Source organism: Mycteria americana, chromosome 6, assembly GCF_035582795.1.
Source record: "Mycteria americana isolate JAX WOST 10 ecotype Jacksonville Zoo and Gardens chromosome 6, USCA_MyAme_1.0, whole genome shotgun sequence".
Taxonomy (NCBI): domain Eukaryota; kingdom Metazoa; phylum Chordata; class Aves; order Ciconiiformes; family Ciconiidae; genus Mycteria; species Mycteria americana.
Window position 1 is genome coordinate 69,348,406 of NC_134370.1, and position 21,388 is coordinate 69,369,793.

Sequence of the window (21,388 nt, forward strand, 5' to 3'; positions counted from 1 at the left end):
AGCCTTCACATATCAGTGAGACAAGGTCCAGTTCTTGAAAGCAATTTTCTTTGGTCTGACCTGTTAACCTGTGCTAACGATTGGACTTCTGTAGCCAGGAAGCTGCCTGGCCTGGACATCTTTCCTTGATGGGTAGAATGACTGGGCTTGTGTGGAAAACCATTCTTTAAAAATAAAGATTTATCTCTGCTATTTTCTTTGCAGAGAGAAATCAAACTTAATGATTCTTAACGTTGGCTGCTCTGTTAGAAGTTAAGGTTCCTGGTAAAGTATTTACTCTGCCTAAACAGCATTCACAAAGCAAAATGGTCCTGTTGTGTGGCATAGACACATTTCTCCAACCAGACATGCTTGTTTATTGAGGGAACTTAGTAAGTCAGGAGCTACAAAACGTTCATTGACGTTGCAGCCTGATGCTTTTTATTTAATAGTCCTTTTGTGGATGTCTTGGAGAAAACCCTTATTCCTCCTTACCTCATAAGTGTTTACAAGCAATTTTTGGTTTGGGGGATTTAAACAATTTTCCTATCTGTTAGCTTTTAAAAAAGTGTGCCAACTTTTTTGAAAGAGAGCGCTGTAGGTAGAACATCCTTTCCTATTGATAGCCACAGGAGAGAGGTAGGTGAATGACGTAGGATGCCACCAAGGGATTGCTTTTGCATCCTTAAGCTATTGTCTTCCAAACCTTATTGGTGACCTGAAGCAGGCGTGGAGCAGGAAGTACCCTTGTTGCCAGATGAGTTGCTTGAGAATGTTTCCTCAACACGCAGAAATGGGGAGATGCACCTGCTCATGTGGCTGCAGCATGAGCTGTCTCAAATGGTTGGGTTCACACAATCTGGCAAGAGAAAAGTGGCACAGATTTGGAAACAAGCAACTGGGAGGTGGGAAAATAAACTGGCCTCTCTGCTTCCGTGGACCTCCTGCCTGACACATACAATTAGGTGACTTGTCTTGAGACAGAGAAATACCCTGATGGCTTTGGGAAGGGTGGACTGTGGTCCCAAGGCTTGGGTGAGGGGACGTGGGCTGAAGGGGGAGTGTATATAATGAGCCAGGCAATCCGCATGACTAATGCAGCTTTTGCGGAGGAACATGCGTTTGTGTTGTGTTGTCAAACAGGAAATGTCAGATCTATGTTTATAGATTAGAGTTACCTTCTAAACTCTGTGAAGGTCTTTACAGTGAGTCAAAATAGAAATACTCTCTGTTAAACTGAGATAAGTCGAGTTTCTGTAAAGCTTGTTCTTACTCTTCTACACTTTGAACAATTTTTCTGCTGTCCTCGCCCTCTCTTTGAACTTTAGATATTGCTTAGATATGACAGGTACCAAAAGGTACATCATCCAAACACCCAGTTTGTTTGATACTGGGATTTGTTGTATCTGAAACTGGCTTCCAGTCAGCTTGCCATGTTTCTCACACCAAAGTTAGGGAAGTGGCAAGTAGCTCAACCTTTTCGTAGCTAAATAGCATCAATTTCTTATGTGCTAGTATGATGTTTGTAGGAACATGTATTTACCTGTACATGAACACATAACTAACCACCTAGTTATCTGTAATTGCAGTTTGCAAGCTATCCTTCAGTCCGTCATTGGTATCTGTGTATATCCTTTTATTTTTGTTTGGGTTTTTTGTTGTTGTTTTTTGTTACTTTCTTTTGTGTTAGGAAAGAAAAAAACAAACATTTTGCCAATTCTGATAAACAGCCAGAGGTAAGGGCAGTTGTTTGCATTGTGGATATTTGCTGTTGTTGGGAGACAGACTCTTTGTAGTGGGTTTTGTAGCTTGCTGCAGATGCAGCTGTACTGCTGTGAGTGATCTTTTTACTACTCTACTTCAGGCAACAGGAAAAAAAAGCAAGATTTCCTGAAGCAAAACGCTTTGTGTCTTTGCCCTTCAGCTTTGCTGGTGTAACTAAGCCAGCAAGGGGTTTGAATCGTGATGAGGTGAGATGTGACAGGAAAAAAAAATTATAAATTGCAGCTTTTTTGCGTATTTACTTTGTGCGTTTGACAGCAGTTGGTTTGTTTCCCTGCTATAATTATCCTGCCTGTTCTAAGATTAGGGTACCAGTGTGACATGGGCCAAGGGCTCGTAGTGTGGATAGTGCTTGTAAGGGCAGCGGCACTTTGCTGGTAGAGCTGGGTTGTGTCCTCAAATAAAACACAACTGCGTTGGAGGAGGGGAGAGGAATTTTCACGTTCATATTGCAGCGACGTGAGAGACTTTTGCCAGCACGGCTTACTGTCGGGCTCTGCTTCCCCGTGCCGCTGATTGACACAATCCACTGGCAAAAGTCTATGGATGTGTGTGAGTGGGGGGGTTTGTTTTAAGGCATTGCCTCTTTTTACTTGTGTAAGAAAGGTTCCTATGACGTATGAAACTGTAACAAAACCACAAGCCTTTATCACTGTTTTTTTGGTGACTGCATTTTTAATTGATGTATCCGTTAGTGCCCTTAATGTTGCAAATAAAATTGTTCTTGTCCTCCTTTGTAAGGAATGCGCCAGGGTGGGGAAGATCTGTGGAATTTTATTTGTTTTGCCTTGTGAATGTGGCTACACGATGGACCCTGCTTTCTGTACAGTTCTAACTTGCCTATACCTTAGAAGATGGAAAACATCCAACATGTAGCAGGACCTTCTCTGTTAGCTCAATTATTTCTTAATCCTCTGCATTTTTTGCAAGCTGGGCCTACGAGCTTATTACAAAACAAGAACAGAGTGAAGCTCTGAGAGGTTCTGGCTGTTCAGGAAGTGACTTCTAATGGTGATGGTAGCAGGCGTTAAACCCTTCAGCTGTAACTACTCGTTCTGTTGAAGAAATGTTTGTAAAGCATTTTAAATAGTGTTTTTCCATGTTTCAAATCTATTTGTTTCACTTTCCTTTCAGCTGTCAACACTTCAGATTGTAACCGAAATGCCTTATTCTTTTCAGACATCTCCATTTCTTACAAGTACCTCGTCTGTTCTTGTTAGTAGCTCCATGACAGTCCAATAGTTAAAAGTGTGAAGCAGGTTCTTGGGATATTCAGAGAACAAAATGACCACAAACCCTGTTACATCCGAAGTGTTTGTGGTAGTCTGCAGTGAGGTTTATCTAAGACTTGCAGCAAGGTTATTCAGTTCTGTTGGCGTGGTTCAACAGAGCAGAAATTTTGTGGCAAATTTAGTTAAATCTATCTGGGTGCATACCTCATTAAATACATGAATCACCTAATTTAGGGCTTTTAAATAACACGACCTATTTCAGTATAGGGAAATACCTCTTGTGGACACCTGTGCATTGAAGATCTCTTGCAGGTGCTGGAGGTTTGAGGAATTGATAGGAGTTTTGGGCTGGTTTTGCTAAAGCTGGGGATAGTGTACTTTCTAATATTAGCACTTTAGGTTTAAGAATTAATGTGAAAATCACTTGAGTAATGTATGTGCCTTGAATACTTTGCGCAGTTTGAAGGACTAGAGGGGATGGGAGCATTTGTACTCCCATTTCAAAGATCGTTTGCAAATGCAAGTGCTATTTGGTTATTTAGTCTTCAGTGGCTGGGAAATTGCAGAACCCCGATGAGCTGAATTAGCTGTTTTAGTCCCAAATATATACTTCAAGTATTATTTTGAATTTGATCTTTTGGGATTGACTATAAAATATTCAAGATATTTAATGGTTTCACACAGAAGATCCAGATAGCCAGTCGTGGCGATGGGTTGTAGGCATTTCACTTTCTTGTGATTTCTCGGGAATCCAAAATTCTGCAGGAATATCGTTTCAGCTGGTGTCACAGGCCGTGTGATGGCGAACAAGCCACTGTCGAGCACCGAAAGAAGATTTTAAATAGAAAGTAAGCTTGTAAGTTGACTTTCTGCCTCCTGCTTTTCCGGCGGGAAGTACTTAGTGCGCACAGGCAATTGCTGGTTTCACTGCTTTGCATAGTGTTTTTCTCGGTTCCTGAAGAAGTGAAACAGTTTACAAGTTGTACTAGTTTGATTCATTAGACCACATTGAGAGACAGTAAAAAACTGTGTAAATGAAGATGCTAATTAATAGAAGGCAAAGCCCTACTCCCCCATCCAAAACAGAACATGCAGCTCTGATGTGAGAAGTAAGGAAATTGAATCGGAAGAAGTTTTCTTTAACTCAGTAACGATCATATGGTGTTGAACACAACTCGGATTAAAATTTCTCTCTTTTTAATATCGGTCATTTCTCTCCTTTCCTTTGAACCTGTGTGGATTATTTATGCTGTATGGCAAAAAGTGAGGGAGGGACTTGAAAGTGAAGTAGGGTTCCAGAGTTAAGGACTGGCACAGCTTTTAAGCGCAAGTACTGGAGACTTGGATATTGTCAATGTGTGACTTTTTATTCATCTAGCTGGAAGTAAAAAACTTCGTTAACATTAGAGATGCTAGCAGAACAGCGATTAGAAAATAGTTAACGTTTACAAGTTTTATTTTCTACCCGCAACTTGTCCTTCTCTCAGTTTTTTTTTCCCCCAGTATTGCCGTCTTGAATTGTGTATGGCAAATGGAAATCCCTTTAAAAATGGCTCGTTACCGACTTTCGAAGTAGATCTGTCTGTGAACAAGTACTGTTTTACATTATATTTCAGATAATCAGTGGGGAAAGAGCAGTGGTGGTGTGCCTGTGAAAACTGTATGCTAAATGGGATTAAGCCACATTCTAATGTTGGTGTTTAAGATGATGTAACTTGAATACTAATTTTTTGTTTTGTTTCTTTTAAGCAAATGGTTATGAGCCTTAGAGTTTCTGAACTGCAAGTACTTCTGGGTTACGCGGGGAGGAACAAGCACGGACGAAAACACGAACTTCTTACAAAAGCACTGCATTTGTTAAAGGCCGGCTGCAGTCCTGCTGTACAAATGAAAATCAAAGAACTCTATAGGCGAAGGTTCCCTCAGAAAATCATGACACCTGCAGACTTATCTATCCCCAGCGTACACTCGAGCTCCATGCCAGCAACTTTGTCTCCGTCTACCATTCCACAGCTCAGTTACGATGGCCACCCTGCCACGTCACCATTGCTTCCTGTTTCGCTTCTGGGACCTAAACATGAACTGGAACTCCCCCATCTTACATCTGCGCTGCACCCTGTCCATCCTGACATAAAACTTCAGAAATTACCTTTTTATGACTTGTTGGATGAGCTGATAAAACCTACCAGCCTAGGTAAGGTTGCAAATGTTGTAATGATATGTTAAGGTTGTTTGCCTCTTTTTTTTTTTTTTTTTTAAATAGTAATGTATGAATTCAACTGCTAATGCAGTAACTGGTTAAATATTGCATCATGCCAGTGTTTAGAGAATTGCTATTTTTGGTAACTTTTGGAACAGATTGTTCTACATGGAGAGACATCTTACGTAACACTCATTAGTTGCTTTAGCTGAGCCACTAAATATGGTTCAAAGATCCGTTATATTTAAGGGGTGAGTTTGACAAGAAACAAACTAAACCTTAGAAAAAGGGAAAAAACCTGTCAGCTTTCAGTAGTTCTTATAAACCATAGAGTTTAATTATAAAAAAAAAAAAGACAAAATCGCCCCCCCGCCCCCCCCCGCCCCAATCCATCAAGCCCACAAAATCTTCTCATCTGTGCTGGGAAAGAATGCCAGGCGAGATATTTGCTGTGATCCATTACAGCCTGAACGTCTGAGTTTAGGAAGACTTGTGGTTCTTTTGCAGTTGTGGCTACTTGTCTTTAAACTGTCTTTTGTATTAAGGTATAAATCACTTGTGTAGCTGCTGAGAACAATCTGATGCTTACAAAGCATTATATAACAATGTGTGATTTTTTTTTTTTTTTTTTTTTTCCTAGCTCTGACTCCATGTAGCACATAACAGCATGGTTAACTTTTAAGACTCTTAAATACTGCTTAAATACAATAGTCCTGTTGATTTCTGGAGGGGCTGCTTGCATGTTGGAACCTTCTGCTGTCTTGAAACCCTGGAAAAGATTCACTGTGAGAATAGCTGGGAGGAGGAGGGGGAGATTTATGAGAGTAGATACAGGGAGATGGTGGGTGAGTGAAAAAAATTGTCCTTTGCGAAAGAGATCCCTTGTAAACAAAAATGAGCAGGTACTTTACATTAACAGTCTGAACAGCTACAGGGATGTAGGAGGCCTCATATGTGAGTGGTGATGGTGGTTTGCAGATTTCTGAAGTATGTTGCACAGTTGTTTGCGTATTGTTTTGTTTTAACTGTTATAACTGAGACATTGAGGGAAAAAGAGATAGCTTTTGATAATCTCATCTTCTGGTTCAGGTATTCTTTTGAGAGGTATACTGTAACTATTTAGCTTTAATCTAAAACCTAACTGATTAATAAGCATTCCAGGCAGTGCTGGTGGTACAGGGTAATTAGGTACTCAGTATGTGTCTCATCACTTTTACATTATAAATACTTGAAAATAATGCTATAATTTCAGTTAGACATTCCAATGCAGGAATTATGGTATGCATTTATTCCTAGATGTGGTAAGAACACTTTGCTGTCAGCTCCGTGTCTGACAAACTGGCCCCAAATGAAGAGATCATAATTCACGCTCTGTCATGTCTTATTGCTTGAGGAGTTTATACACAAAAGGATATTTTTTTCCCCTTTGTGGACTCTGAGTGTCAGGGTAAGAAAATGGAAGTGGGTGAAATTCCAACCGGATACCTTTTTAAGCAATCTCTGTCCTTTCAGTTAACATAAGGGTATGTTTGGGGTTTTTGTTTTGCATGCGAATCCTGTCTGCAGGATTAATTAAAAGCAATGCTATTAAAAAGCTTTTTTCCTTGTGGTTTTGGGGGGAGAGAGAGCTTCAGTGTCCGTGCATATAAGAAATGATTGGTTGTTTCCTTTTGTAGTGGAAAGTAATGTTGCTGCAGATTGTAAAATTGCAAACTATAAATGTCATGAAGGTATTTTAGAGTAATAAATACATATATGTTAATGAAAACACCTGTTGGATTAATAACAAGTGATATGCAGCTTTATACACTTTCAACACAAACTGGAGCAATTGTGCATACAGCTTAGGAGTTTTAAATGCAAGTATGGAGCAGACTTGTATTAATTTTCTCCATATATACAGTTAGTGATACTCTAACTAAAACGTCTTAAATGATTTGTTGAGTATTTGTCCCAGATGGTTTGGGCATACTTCTCACTGCTGCAAACAATGTGGGTTTCCTTCAAATGTCAAATTTCTAGGTTCCCTGGCTTTGTTTTCAAATGGCAGATATGTACTACAAACACTCAGAACTTCTCCTTGGCATTTGGCCAAGCATCTCCTGCTTGCTTTTTCCCATCCATCATAGGGTAGGGATAAGAAACTTCTGAATTTACTTTGTTTCCCTCCACCACAAGAACGAACTGATGACCTGATGGGGGGTTTTGACTAATTATCTCCCTGCTTAAAATGGAACCTACTGGAATAGAAAAAAACATGTGTGTGTGTGTGAGAGAGAGAGGATGAGTGTGATCTCCACTGATTTGAGGATCTCTAGATTCTTCTGAATTGATAGTCATTACGTAAAAGTCGGGCAAAGCATGGCTTTGGATGTGATTCTCCCTGGTCTTTCCCAAGTCAAGGTGGAATTGCTTGGAAGGTTTGCTACAGTAGTCTTCTGTCCCATCAAGAAATGATTATTAATTTGAAAAACAATAATTTGACAAAGCCTTGGGGAAGGGAGTTGCACAGCAGGGCACTTGAACATGCATTCTGTACCCAAATATTTTACGTAGGTGGGTAGTACACAAGCTAATGTGAATAACAGATAAGGAAATTAAATTTGCTAACTATTATTTTTAATGTCAAGAACAAAAGGAGGAAATGGATGTTACCTTCTTACACTTGCTTCCTCAAAATGTAGCTCCGAATTGTGATTAGAATCCACATGCTGACTGCTTGCTGGGCTGGATTCATGGCAAGGGGGAAGCGCAGTGCTTTATCCATCTGTACCCTTCTTGCCAACTGCTATTGAGGGTCTTTACTTGAGTATGGCTGGCTGAAGCATGTGTGACAAGCTAAGGTTAGAAGGCTGTTGGCTAACTTTGGTTTTGTTTGGTTTTTTTTTTAACTTTCTCTGGCTTACAGCAGCCCATACAGCTTGTAGCAGTGAGTAGGATGCTTGTAGAAGAGCAGACTTGCCTAGCTAGTTGAACTTGTAAACTCAGCCTATGCTACCTCAACCTGCCCTTGTTTGAAGAACTGAAAATAGCAGCTAGGCCCTGCTGACGGTGGGACTCTTCTCTTGCTGTTACTCTGCTCAGATAGCAGAGTCTCTCGCTTCCTTCCGAGTGTTTCAAGTACGTGACTCCTGCGTAGCTCTTTCAGAGCCGTGTGGCTAATACTGACAATTACGGTTATGCTGGCTGTGCTGTCAGGGGACGACAGCATTTTCTTTACTCCCAAGAAGACTGTTAGTGGGCTTGTTTATCTGAGACGAAGAGATATCTGTCCGTGTTCAGTGGAGCTGTTGGATTTGATCCATATTTTATTAGTTATCCTCATTGCAAAATTGAGAAAGCATCTATATTGAATGTTTTTGTGTACAAGCCAACTAGGAATGCTCTGTATTCTGAAAATGTATGTTGGTGGATGAATCTGTACACTGAGCTCTTGCGGTGCTAGTGAGAAGTCTGAGCACTCTGCCCCATGGTTAACCACGATTTGATGTGATTATATGACTGGTTTTCTTGGAGCAAGAGCTATCCAGTTTGGCCTTGATGGAATGTATGAAAGTTGCCTTATTATTGTGACTTCTCTGTTGTTTTTTGAGTAGGAACCCCTTTAAATAGGAGAATTTTGGTTGTTAGTTTCTCAAGTGAAGCTGCAACTTTCACTTAACTTTTCCCTATTTTCAGCCCCCAGTGCACAGACACTACTAATTGGTTGTTTTTTAAGCAGAGGTCCAATTTTCTAAAAGTAACTTCTAACACACATCTAGATAAGATCTCTTTTGTGTGGTGAAATGCATTTACTATGAGATGAGTAACGAGTACCAAAATTCTGCCAGATTATTATGGCAGGGACATTAGATCGTTAAACAACATCTTAAAAATACTTCTTGTTACGGCATATGTCATTCCTAATTGCTTTAGCTGTGTAGTTGTTCCAGAAAACATTTGAACTAGGTTATGGGTCTTTACTTACCTGTAAGGGGAAATTAACCTTTTCTTTTCAGTTTAAAGGATTAGGAGGCTGTGGTCTATGCTACTGTTATAAAAGCTGTCTGAATGGCATACAGATGATCACCCTACAACTTTTTTGCTGCGCTTCAGGTTTAAGCAATGTGGAACACAACACTGGAACTTGGATCTGAGCTGTGGAAATCAGGATTTTTACCTGCAGGTCTCACCCTCCTGGGAGGAGGAGACAAACATGAGGCTTTTTGGGGAGTCAGAGTATCGCCTCTAGAAAGCGTTGTACGCTGCCTGGAGACTGCAGATACCCGCTCCATCGGGTGCAAGGAGCTTCCGATGGCTCTGCTGAAGCTTGTCTTGATTTGCTTAGGTCTTAGCTTAATTTCTTAATCTGTGGAGTCTAATAACAGGTTTCTCCAATAAGCAGAATTTCACCCCTGGTGCCTGCCCTCAAGAATTATGTGCTTGCTTACTAACCAGCCTTTGTGCTTCTGACTTGCATTTACCTTGAAATTTTCTTTTTGACTGTGATTGGTCATGGTTACTTGGACATACTGCATTCTTGAAGACAGATCTTGCAACTGATCTGACTAAAAACGTTAGGGTGACTGTAGTTCAAGGTACAGCTATTAAACAATTAAACAATTCAGCGCACTTAGAAATCTAGGTTGGAAACTATGAAAGTTTTGTTTGGCAAGTATTTCTCCCTTTCATATATCAGCAAGCTGATCTGTTGCTCTGCGCCATCAGTATCATGGTTTATATGAAAGTCGTGCTTTTACTGTCTTCTGTGTTTGTTATTTTTTTAAATGTACTTTGTGGGAGGAAGTTCAACAAAACACTATAGTCTCAACGCAGGCTTGAGCTTTCTGACTTCCGGCTCTACAGCTTTTAATTGTGCAAGAATAAGCTGAAATACTAGCTCTCTCTTGTTCATGTGCTGTAGCTGAAGTAGAATTACACTGCACTTAAGTTTCTTTTTTTGGCTTCAACTTGTATTTGCACGTGGTATGCCTCAAGTTCACGTATAGAGAATCATTCCATAGTCTAGAGTCTGTTTCTTTTAAGTATGAGAGAGTTGTAACCAACTGCGTAGCTCTTGTGCTACAAGAAAAGGGGTATAACTTATTACTGCTCACTTTAGCTGATTGCTGAATCTGAGACCACCCAAATTCCAGGACCTTACAGGATATGGATGTTCTCAGACACTGCTGCTCTGATGTGGATGGATCTAGGAAGCCACTTCGCTGCCCAAGCAGCAAAGATAATTTTTTATCTTTTCAATAATTGGTAATTTGATAAGGAGTTGGGCTCGATGAACCTTGTGGGTCCCTTCCAACTCAAGATATTCTATGATTCTAATTAAAGCTTTTAGTAGAAGGAATTACAGCAAACCACGTGGTTGACTCGAAGCATGTGAGTAATCCATTAATAATCAGTGAACCAATCTAAGCTTGGAATGGTATCCCTTTTAAGTGTTTGGAGAGCTTGAGGCCTAGCAGTGGTGCTCACATAGCATGAGAGAGGAAGCTGTGCTATTGCAGCATGTAATTTTTACGATTTCCTCTGCAACCAAGATGCTGAGATCGCTTAGTAGTTGCTGGAAATGCTGCTGGGACTTGGAAGTCTTCAGTAACTTGGAGTCTTTTAGAGATACTTTTATCTCCCGTTGTGATGGCCTTTAGAAAAAGATGATATTGGTTGTGCTAATCCTGGTAGAGAGCTTACTAGGCACTGTTATCTAATCATGAACTTTAATTTTTTTGCCTTTCCTGTTAGCCTTATAAGACTTGCTACTTTCTTGTTGAGAGTAAAAATACGCTGGAAGCAGGATACCCCGTGCAGGGACGTGGCAGTGCTAGCTTTTTAGTACTGCCCATTTGAAGTGTTCAACTGCTGTCGGTGCTCTTAGGCATAGAAGCTAAAATTTTCAAGCCTGAATGGCAGCAATTGAGTTCTGGGACATATATTTAGGTGTCTAAAGAAATCAAGTGACTTAATGTGAATACGGAGGATCCAGTGATGTTCCTTCCCTCTGGCAAAATGATGGAACAGATGTGCAGTGGAGGTCAGTGGGCCCGGGACGGGCTACGGCGAGAGGAGAGCTGGAGTAGGTGGCCATTCACAGAGGTAGGCTGGGAGGGCAGAGAGTTCTGGCACTGAAGGTCGGCATGAAATTGTCCCTTAATACTTACTGTAGGTCTTCAGAAATCCTCATTGCTTGGAAATGCTCTAATAAATGACTGATTAAAAAATCCAGTCAAACATAAATATCTGTCCGATTGCACAGAGTTTCCAGCTGATCTATTCTGTTTATACAACATATCATAGAGAGTTATAAAATACATAATATTTATGAATTAATTGTAGCCCTTGGAGTATTGCCAGGCTATTTTCATATATATCTTCAGGCACTATTTCAAATAAGCTCCTTCACGTCTCTTTACTCCCTGCCTTTCCCACCCCCAGTGTAGCTCTGCCCATTCCTGCAGAGTATTAACTGTTAAAAGCTTGAGTCAAACAGACTCTAAAAATGGTCTTAAGTGATAAATGCAGCAGACTGACCAGAACCTGAGTTCAGTTTTTCATCTGTTTTAAGCTGAAGAACGTGGTATTGTCACTTCACAGTAATGCAGCGTATTTGTGAGTGGAGTAATGCAGCGTATTTGTGAGTGGAGTGCGGTTGTAACCCGTGGAAGTGGGTTAAGAGCTAGTCACTGCTGTCAAGGAAAGAATGATCTGTATGTTTGCTAAAATGCTTCCCTTTGAGTAGTTTTGAAGTGTTTTGAAATGTTAAGGTTATGCAACATCCATTGTGATGAGTGATTGAAACGAAGTGAAATGGCCAAGATGTCACAGCAAGCGACAAAATGGAAACAAGACTCTGGGATTTCTCCTGGTGCTGGATGGGAGCTCGGTGTGGCTGAGCTCCTGAAGCCCGCGGCTCATGCAGGGCATGCTGCGCTTCTGCACAGCCCTCGGCCCTGCTCTTAGGTGTCTGGCAGGCAGCTGGTCAGGGCGTTGGGTCCAGCTTTGGTCTGGTCTGACATGGCTCTAGGGATTAGCAAGAGGCTTTTCCTGCCTTCCAGAGGAGAGGGTGGCTCTCCGAGGAGGAGTCTAGCTGGGACAGACCTGACATTGCACACTACGAATGCGTTTAAGGGGTAGCAGGAAATGAAGGGTGCGGTGGGCAGTCATTTAAAAAGTACTGCTGCTGGATTCCAGAGGATGGCAGGAGCTTGGTGCTAAGAGGTTGTGGTTAATCAAAAGGAAGTGTTTATACGTAAACACTTGCGTTACCCAGGAACTTCATAAATTGTGGTGGTTTTAAAAGGGCTAATGATGCATCCCGCGATGTTGTAGATCCCCCATTAAGGTGTATCCTCTCATCGTTTCTCTCCCATGTAGGTGCTTGGTTTCTGCTTATATACAGATATTGCAATGTACTGTACTCGGGCATTTGATCTCACCTCCAAAAGCAGTTGTATAAATGTATAAAAACCCCATTCAGGATCGATACAAGAGGTTTTGGACAAACTGCATTATGAGGAGCTATGTGTATGTAGTATTGTGTTACGAATTTCCTGGCTTCTGCTGCAATTGAAGATAATTCAAAGCCTGTCTGAATTTTACCTTTTTAAAAGTTAAACGTTTTCTGTGCCTTAATCTAAATGCAGTAATTCTGGTCTAGCTTGGAGGCAGTGTATTAAATTTTCAGCAGTGATATTTGAAAGAGGATTGAACATAAATTGATAGAATGCCTTCTGTTGTTTAAAAGAAAAAGCAAAATGCCTGTGCTGCAACAAAATGAGGTATCTTACCTATCTGGGGAAGATAAGCAAGAATTATTTATGTGTTGGGTTGACAACTTCTACAGTGTTTAGGTTTTTCTAGCTAATATTTTGACAGATTTAACTGATCAAAACTATGTACTGTATTAGATTAACGAATAACCAGTTAGACATCTCTTGTTTATCTCACAGCATTTAGCAAAAATTTGCTATAGTTCTGATACTCTTACTTAATATAACTATTTTTGCCTTTGGAAGTAAACATGCTATTATTGGAAATCATGGGTAATAGGCCAATTCAGTGATAGCTTTTCTTGTGTCCTGAAGTTAGGTAATCACTGCAGTGTAAAGTGCAAGTTTAATTTTAGTCCAAGTATCTTTCTGTATTAGAAGGTAATATATTCCCTTCACTATTTAATAAGCTACACTGGCGATGATAGATGGAAAGGATTAACCTTAGTATATTGGCAGTATGATGGTCAGTTGCAGTTGCATTAGGAAGCATCACCACCTCAACAATGTGGCAACGTAAGATTCATTAAAGATTTTAAGGTATCTGTTCTTGAATGGAAATTTAGAGACTGGCTTTTTCTCAAGACAGCAAGAGGTATTTTGCTGCAGAAAGATTGTGCGGCTATTTTTAGCCGTGGGTACTGGTGAGGTGGAACAGAATATTTTTAGAGCTGTAGAAAATGCAGCCACTCAAGCTGGGTTCTTTTTTTCACTCTAGCGCTATAGGGTTTTTCCAAAATAAGGAATAAAGTTGGTAGGAAATTTTTTAACGTATCATTATTATTACTTATATAAGTAATATATTCATTGTCTCTATATATACACACATATGTATATATACATATAGAGAATTTTAAGTGGTTTGGACCTGTGAATGATACTGTCCTGTATTAAAATAGTTTTTGCTCAAATTTTGAAAACTCATTACTCACGTGAAATGTTTAACAAAATATACAACAAGCAAGGCATAATTGGGTGACTCTCACTTAATGTATACCGATCCCATATGCCGTTGGATCATTACTTGAATGAGGTAAGCATGAAATAATTCAGGAAACTGGTGATAGTGAATTGGTAAAAAGAATAGCTTTGAAGAAGAAACTCTGCTCTGTAATGTTTTTGCAATGTTTTAGGTATTTTGGAGTGTGTTGTTCTAATGTTGGGGACTGGCAGAGGCAAGGGACCTGAGCTTGTGCTGGTTCTTAATAAGCATGTGTGTATGTGTTTAGAAGAAAATGTGGATTTTGTTCGTTGCCTTTCCTGGATTTAAGCTGGATGAATGAAGAAGTAGTAAACACTCCCCTCTGCCCGCCCCCCTTCAGCACCCCCTCAAAACTGGTGAGATTCCCGTAAGATAAGAAGTGGATTTTTATACGGCTTGTCTGAAACTGTTCTTGTTGACACCCATTTAATTATGTAAGTCTGCTTGAAAAGCTTTTTATTTTACTTTCAAAACCTGCCCTTTCAAATCTCTGAATTATTAAGGAAATTTTTTAGCAGCAAGGTAAAGCAATGTGTGTGATTCATGGTATTTTTTAAATTACCGTGCCTTTGTTCTTTATATGTAAATTAAAAAAAAAATATATAAGTCCATTGGACATTTGTGCATTGTACCTCCTTTCTGAGTTTGCAAGGGAGACATAGCCTATAAACTGCTCTTGACTAATCCTCCAAGCTCTGTACCATTCAGAGAGTGCTAAAGAAAAGGCTATAAAATTTAGTAATTCATAGTTATGGGGGGGGGAACCCAAACCAAACCCCAACCCCAAAAAACTGTTCCTGGCAACTTTCTTAAGAATGTTCATATTAACTGTTGTCCTGGCTAGATTCCAGCTTTATCAGGTTATAAATTCTATTTTAATCCACTCAGTTTTCAATTGGAGATCTATTTTTGCCTTTCTTTTGTTAAATAATGATAGCTGTTTGCAAGGCATGGTTGCATGTTTCTAGGCATCAAAATGATTTTCTTGTATAAAACTATATATTTGCATATTTCTGGTTTTAATCATACTCCAGGACTTTAAAAGTAAATGATGTGCTTGACTTGCCAGGATCTGTTTGGTGTTCCTAAACACAGCAGATACACCAGATGAATTAATAGAAATCTGTTAGCTTTTCTTACACTCTTCAATTCCAGATTTCCAACGTCTCTTCCTGAGAAATCTGAAGTCCTTGGAAATAGGGGAGTTTGTATAGATGGGCTTGGAAGCCTAGTATTTAATAGTAAAGCTGCTAAATTAACTCTGTTTAATGTGTTTTGTTGAAATTTTCATGCATCGTTTGTTGGGTAAGTAGATCTAGAAATAATAGACACGGATATAAAAAGATTGCGTGAAAACATATGGGAGAAGATCAGAGAAAACCACAAAGAAAAAAAGTATTTCATCTCCCTTCTAGAGGTTGCTTTTGGTTTTGTTTGCTGCATATCCCCTTCCTCCTAGGCAAGCCCCAGACCCGCAGCCAAGGTCCTGCTCCCAAACCTGCCCCTTCCGTGACCCCCGGCCCCCCCAAGACAAACCCCCTCGCAGCTTTGGTTTGCAGTAGCATGTCAGGCAGCAAAATAAACGAACGGTTGGTTTTCAAGTGTGGTACACAGGGTCTTTATGAAGCTGTTGACTTTTCCTTGCCATATTTAACTGACCTCTGCTTGAATTAACTTGCCGTGATTTTGCAACTGGAGGGTATGTTTTGCCCTCCCTTCCCTTCCGCAGCCTGGCTGGCAAACGCCGCGACGGCACGGGGAGCTGGGTTCCCTGCAACACGGCCGGGCGGGAGGTTGTCCCGGTGTGTTGGTGTTCGAGTGGTGATTGCAGGGTCTTAACTGAAAGCTAGAAAATTGAAGTAATGCTTTTAACCACCACAGCCCTTGTAAAACTGAACTGTGCTTTCGAGTGGGATAGCCTAGTATTTTCACTGTTCCTGGCCTCTTTTACAAGTCATTTTTGGGACTGGGTTAAACTGATTGTGTTTGTTCTTTCCATAGTTTGTTCTCGCCATTTCTTAATATTGTGCTGAATGTAAAGATTCAAATTCTGCCTTCATAATTTGCTGAAATGTGCCTGTTCCTAAAGGTTAGGCTTGCTTATGGTAGCATGCACTGAATTGGGCAATTGCTGTTTAAATTTGCTCTTTTTCCAGTTGGTAGTTACACGTCCAAGGGGCAGAGCTGTATCCTAATACTAGTTCAAGAGCCTGACTGCAGCGCTCTCTTAGTTTAGAGAAGTGTAGCTTCTTGTCTGTCTTCCTCTGTCTGTACTGCTCAATCTGTCAAGAGTTTTGAAATCTTTTGATTGGCTTTTGGATCATCTTTGCCTAATTAACAAGTTGTTTCTTCCTTCTTTGCAATTTGGCCATGCTCCCGTGGTAATCACAATGATTGCTTGTACACAAAAGCAATGTATTGAAAACACGGCATGTGTATATTAATGCTGTTTTACAGCTAAGGAAAGATCAAGCAGCATGTGATGAAGTACATCTCTGATCACTGGGGACCATTGATCTATTAGCTCACAGACTTTTGCTTACAGTTATTAAGACGAGTGCATATGAAGTTAATAGCTGGCATAAGAAGAAATGTTGGAGACCTTTTTGTTCTTAGTCTGAACTGACAGTATTAAAACCAACCAACCAACCAGCCTCCCCTCAACCCCAAAGCCTTCCTCCTTGCCTTTTTCATTTTAGGTGGATTCTAGTTAAGAGTAAATTCATTAACTGTGATGTGCACAATGCAGTTATTCGTAAGGCTCAGATTTCTGTGGTATTTTAACAGTACGAGTTTGAAGCGGCTATTTCTGTTGCAGAAAATTTTTGGTTCAAGCAGATGCTATTTACTGTCTTGTAAATGTGCTAGAACTATAGCTCGTGAAGAAAACTGGAATTGTGGAAGCTCCCGTGTCAGCACTGAAGAAAGTACTTTTTCATTTACTGCCATTTTAATGTATAATGCTTTAAATTTGGCCAATGAGCATGATGAAACTGAATAGAAGAGTTAGAAATTTACTTTTCAAGACCACATATCACTGTTCAGCAAAAATAAGTCTTGAGTTAATACCAACCAGTAGCGAACAGAGGAAAAGGATTGAATTTTTGGGACCTTTGCTGTTTTGCTAACAGTTATTTTGCTCCTCCCTTCTTTCTAACACTTGCAAAAATCCATGTTACCTGCTTGATTCTTGTCTTTAAATTAGGGATGCTGCAAAACCAAAACAAGCAAAAAGCAGAGCAGCTGAAAGGGAAAAAGATTGGGAAATTTGGGTATAGACTTTTGATAATTGCTGTTTAACTTCTTTGGATAATTAAGTTTTAAATGAAGGTAGCCTTAGTTAAATGTTCAGCAGCCTTGTTCTTCAATTAAAGGTGTTGGAGTTCACAACAAATGTCTGCAAAGACCTTCCAGAACTTCTCTGATAAAGCCAGAACTGACAATTTCTAGGGTAAAGCAAGTAAGACGTGGGAGGAAAATAAAACCAACAGATGAAGACCACCTTTAACCATGTAAAAATATGAAATAATAACTTGAATTCATTCAGTTCTCTGGTCTGCAGTGCATTAACTTTGCTAATTCATCTTTTGTTGATTATAGTATATAATTCTGATATTTCCATTTATAACTAAAAATAGGTATAAAATTATATCAAAGACCAAATATTATAACAGATTTTCATTGTTAATTGTATACATTGTGTTTATACTTCCTGCAAATTCTTACATTGTGATAACATGAGTGGCTGTCATCTTAAGCCCTGCGTGTTTCTCATTTGAAGAAATGTAATTGGAAATGTATTAAAACATTTGAAGAAATGTAATTGAAAATGTATTAAAATAAAAACAGATGTTGGATACTGTAGGCACGGGTGTCTAACTAAACATTAACTTGAGGCTGCATGCTGCACCCCAGCCCAGATGGTGCTTTTGGACATTACAGGAGAATTTACTATTGAAAAAAAAAAGGAAATGTATGCATATAAAAATAGAAAAAGTTCTTTATACAATTGAACACTTTTAAAAAGATTTACTATTGCTAGTATTTTCACAAAAGTTGTTGTTTGGTATGTATTACCTATTCTTGCCCATCTAGCTTTAGAGCAACTGATAATGAACTGCATGTGGTTGTTGCATATAATGTAATAAAATGTACAGATCTTGTAGCGTTGTCATACAAGAAAGATATAAATGTAATTTTGTGAGATTGCTGCTGTTAATATTTATACTAAGTCAATGTCTATTCTATTGTTGGTTCCAACCTACCACATGCTGTTTTTAGCAAAATATCTGAAGTATCACCCTGAAGTATTCACTCATCTGTCACTCAAGGATGAGTCAGGAAGTGTATTATAGTAAAACAAAAAATGATAAATTTATCGAGTGTTTAATACACAATATAGTTATTCATAACCTTATACAATTATTAAGAATAATGAAATTGAATGGCAAGCTTCTTACAATTTTCACTTCAATACATGTGTTGATGAGCATGTTGAACAGTTCTCTGGGGAGATGCTTCTCTTTTTTTTTTTTTAATTTAATTTTATTTTTTGAAAAAGCCATTTTCATTGCCATTGTGTATGGTTCTGTACTCCAGTGGTGCCTGTAGCCCTGGTGAAAGGATGTGCTTTAGATATAAGCACTATTTTGGAGATGTTTAACATTTTTTTGCATTTTCAGCAGGTGCATTAATTCTTAAGTAGTGTTTGTTTTGTTATGGAGCACTATGGCACAGAGTTGAAGGACTTCAAAATCAGATTTCATACTTGCGTATCTCATGAGTTGTTTGCATATTATATATTTGGTGCACTTAACTCCATAAAATATCTTACTGAAACGTGAGAAGCTGCATGTGTTGTACTTCTCAGTCTCTCTGTATACTTTTACAGGCTAATCCGTGGTCTTGTGCATTAAGGAAATAGTGATTGATGAGAATTTCTAAGAATTTTTTAAATTTAATATCAAAGAACATTTAGCATGAAGTTACCATGACTGATAGAAAGCCTTAAGCTGATTTGTCTTGGCTTTGCTGTTATCAGTATCGCTTTTTTAAATCAGATACTTTCAATCATGACTTGATGATTTTAAATCAGATTTTCATCAATATTTTACTTTATATGCATATAAAGTTTGTTTATTGTATTTTAATTTACAGGAGGGTTTAAACGGCAACTTTCTTGTTGGCTCTAAAACTGTTTACAGAAGCAGGTGTGTGTCATACTATTGGGTTTGCTATAAAAATGTGTGTGTATATATATGTAGACACTTCAGTGAAAGGAGATCGTTTTGTTGATTATTCTCTATTTGCTGTTTGTAAAGCAATGATCTCTTGTTTTCTTCTAGCATCAGATAATAGTCAGCGATTTCGAGAAACCTGCTTTGCATTTGCACTGACGCCACAACAAGTGCAGCAGATCAGCAGTTCAATGTGAGTGAGTTTGATCAGTAATACAGTATTTAAATAAAAATAAATTAAAAAAAAGAACTAGCTTACCATATCTTTCATTTTGAAATGTGCTCTTAAAGAACAGAAGTGTGTGTGTAGTGCCTCAGAGAGTACTCTTCTGGGGAATTCTTTTCTCCTTTGTACGTAAGCTGATGAAGAGGAAAAGGGTGAGGAAGAGAGAATTAAATACCACCACTGTCCAGCGAGTATTGGGCAGGTTCCTCTTGTACTAAACACTGTACAAGTACATAACTCTCCTTCCTGCAGCCCTTTCTCACCATCAGTCAGATCCTTTGTTGAGTTCTATATTTATGCACTATAAAGATGTACTTCAATCAGAATTTTCTTTATAGTATTCAAGAAAAAGGAAATGGTAGAGGTCAGATGAGAAGGTAATTGATTTATTTACCTTGAAGAATAAAAAGTGTACCTTTTAGTGTGTCTTGAGAGCGGTGGTTAGACTGACCAGAAGGACGACAGTGTGGTATATGCTATATATACTGGAAGGTGTGGTCTACGTACATTGAACTTACAGCAAATTCTGAGAAAATATTGATGAACCTGTTGTGTAAACAATATGCTTTAACCTGTGTTCTGTTGTTTCTAGGGATATTTCTGGGACCAAATGTGACTTCACAGTACAGGTCCAGCTAAGGTATGTGTTTGTATCATCTGTTCTTGATGCTGTTGTTTTTTTAAAATATATCAGATATATGCTCCCCAGCAGGTTGGGCTTTTCTTTATGGAGAAGAGTCTCATCTGGTTGTTTCCTTGAGAAAAGCTTGCTGTTGGCTGCTTTGAAAAGGGCAGACTTAACTACTTGTCCTTGTTATATGCAGCTTTCCTGAAATTGCTGGTGGCCTGATAGCTGGCGTGTCAGAATACTGCATGTACTTAGCTATAGCCAGCTGATCTTCTTCAGTTCGTTATTTTAGATTGTGCGTACGCTCCCTTTTTTAACTCCACGTCTGGCAGATTCCAGGTGCCTGGGCCTTCAAAATCTACACGCAGGGAGGGTTATTTTTCCTAGCAGACATGTCAAACACAGTATTTGCTGGGCATGGCAGCCCAAGGTCTACTTTTCTTTAGGCAGTGGGAGGCAAGACTTTGGGAATCACCAGATGGGGTCTTAACCTTATGGTTATTTTAGAGGTTTTGACAAATGTATCCTAAGTTGATGAAATCCTATGTATCCCTGTAATTCTGCGGAGGGCTGTGAGCAGAGCTGACTTCAAGAGCTTGCTCCTGTCAAAAACGACTGTCTTGCCTTTCATACCCCTGGTCATGTCTGCATGGTGACCTGTTCACTCGCCAGACAGAAAGCGATTGCTTTTGGGTCTTGCTAGTTAGGATACCGTCTGCTGATCAGCAAGTCGGGTTGGCTTGGTGTTGGGTCAGGTGGACAAAGGGACAAGGAGAGCATGAGGTAAAATGGGGACAGAAGGTAGCTCCCCCTTTTTGAGAGCAGCAGCCTGTCAGGCTCAGCTGCATTGAATAGCTATACCCTGATGTGATGGTACATTTGCGTGGATGGGGCAGGTCCCCTGGAAGAAATCCAGTAGAGTTGAGAGGCTCCTTTGAGTGCCTATTGTCCGCGATCTTGGCCTAGACACATTTTGTAGGACAAGGAAGGGTGTGTCTTATTTTGGTTCCAGCAGCAAATAAGCCTGTCTGAACTTAAGTAAATAAATAAAATTGTCTGAACTTAAGTAAGAGGCTTGACATAGGCATAAAGATAGCATTTGATGCTGTGGCTAAACAGCTGGCTGGTTTATTGAAGTTGGAGGAGGGACAGTTGAAGAGATTGTATATTTAGTGAAACCCTGGTCTTGTATCAAGAGGTTAGGCTGGAGAAATGGTAGGAAAGAAATTTGGATGATCTATCTTTTGTAACAGGAACTTGCATATCTGAATGAGTCAGAGCCAGTCTGAGGAATTCAAGAAATCTGAGGAGGAACCTGCAGCCATCTTGATCCAAACCTGTAATTTTGGGGGGCTTTCCTGC

At 39.5% G+C, this 21,388-nt stretch overlaps 1 protein-coding gene across 4 annotated transcripts in view; it reads left to right on the forward strand.

Moving 5' to 3' along the window:
* The window catches only part of PIAS1 (protein inhibitor of activated STAT 1), a 63,262-nt gene that overhangs the window by 22,685 nt on the left and 19,189 nt on the right, over positions 1-21,388 (forward strand). For all 4 annotated transcript variants that reach the window (XR_012776314.1, XM_075506411.1, XM_075506415.1 and 1 more), the window contains exons 2-4: positions 4,743-5,187; positions 19,281-19,365; positions 19,991-20,038. Coding sequence is in view for 3 of the 4 variants with exons in the window: in XM_075506411.1 (XP_075362526.1) it covers positions 4,743-5,187; positions 19,281-19,365; positions 19,991-20,038 (578 nt within the window). In the remaining variant the exon portion in view is untranslated. The remainder of the gene's footprint in view (positions 1-4,742; positions 5,188-19,280; positions 19,366-19,990; positions 20,039-21,388) is intronic.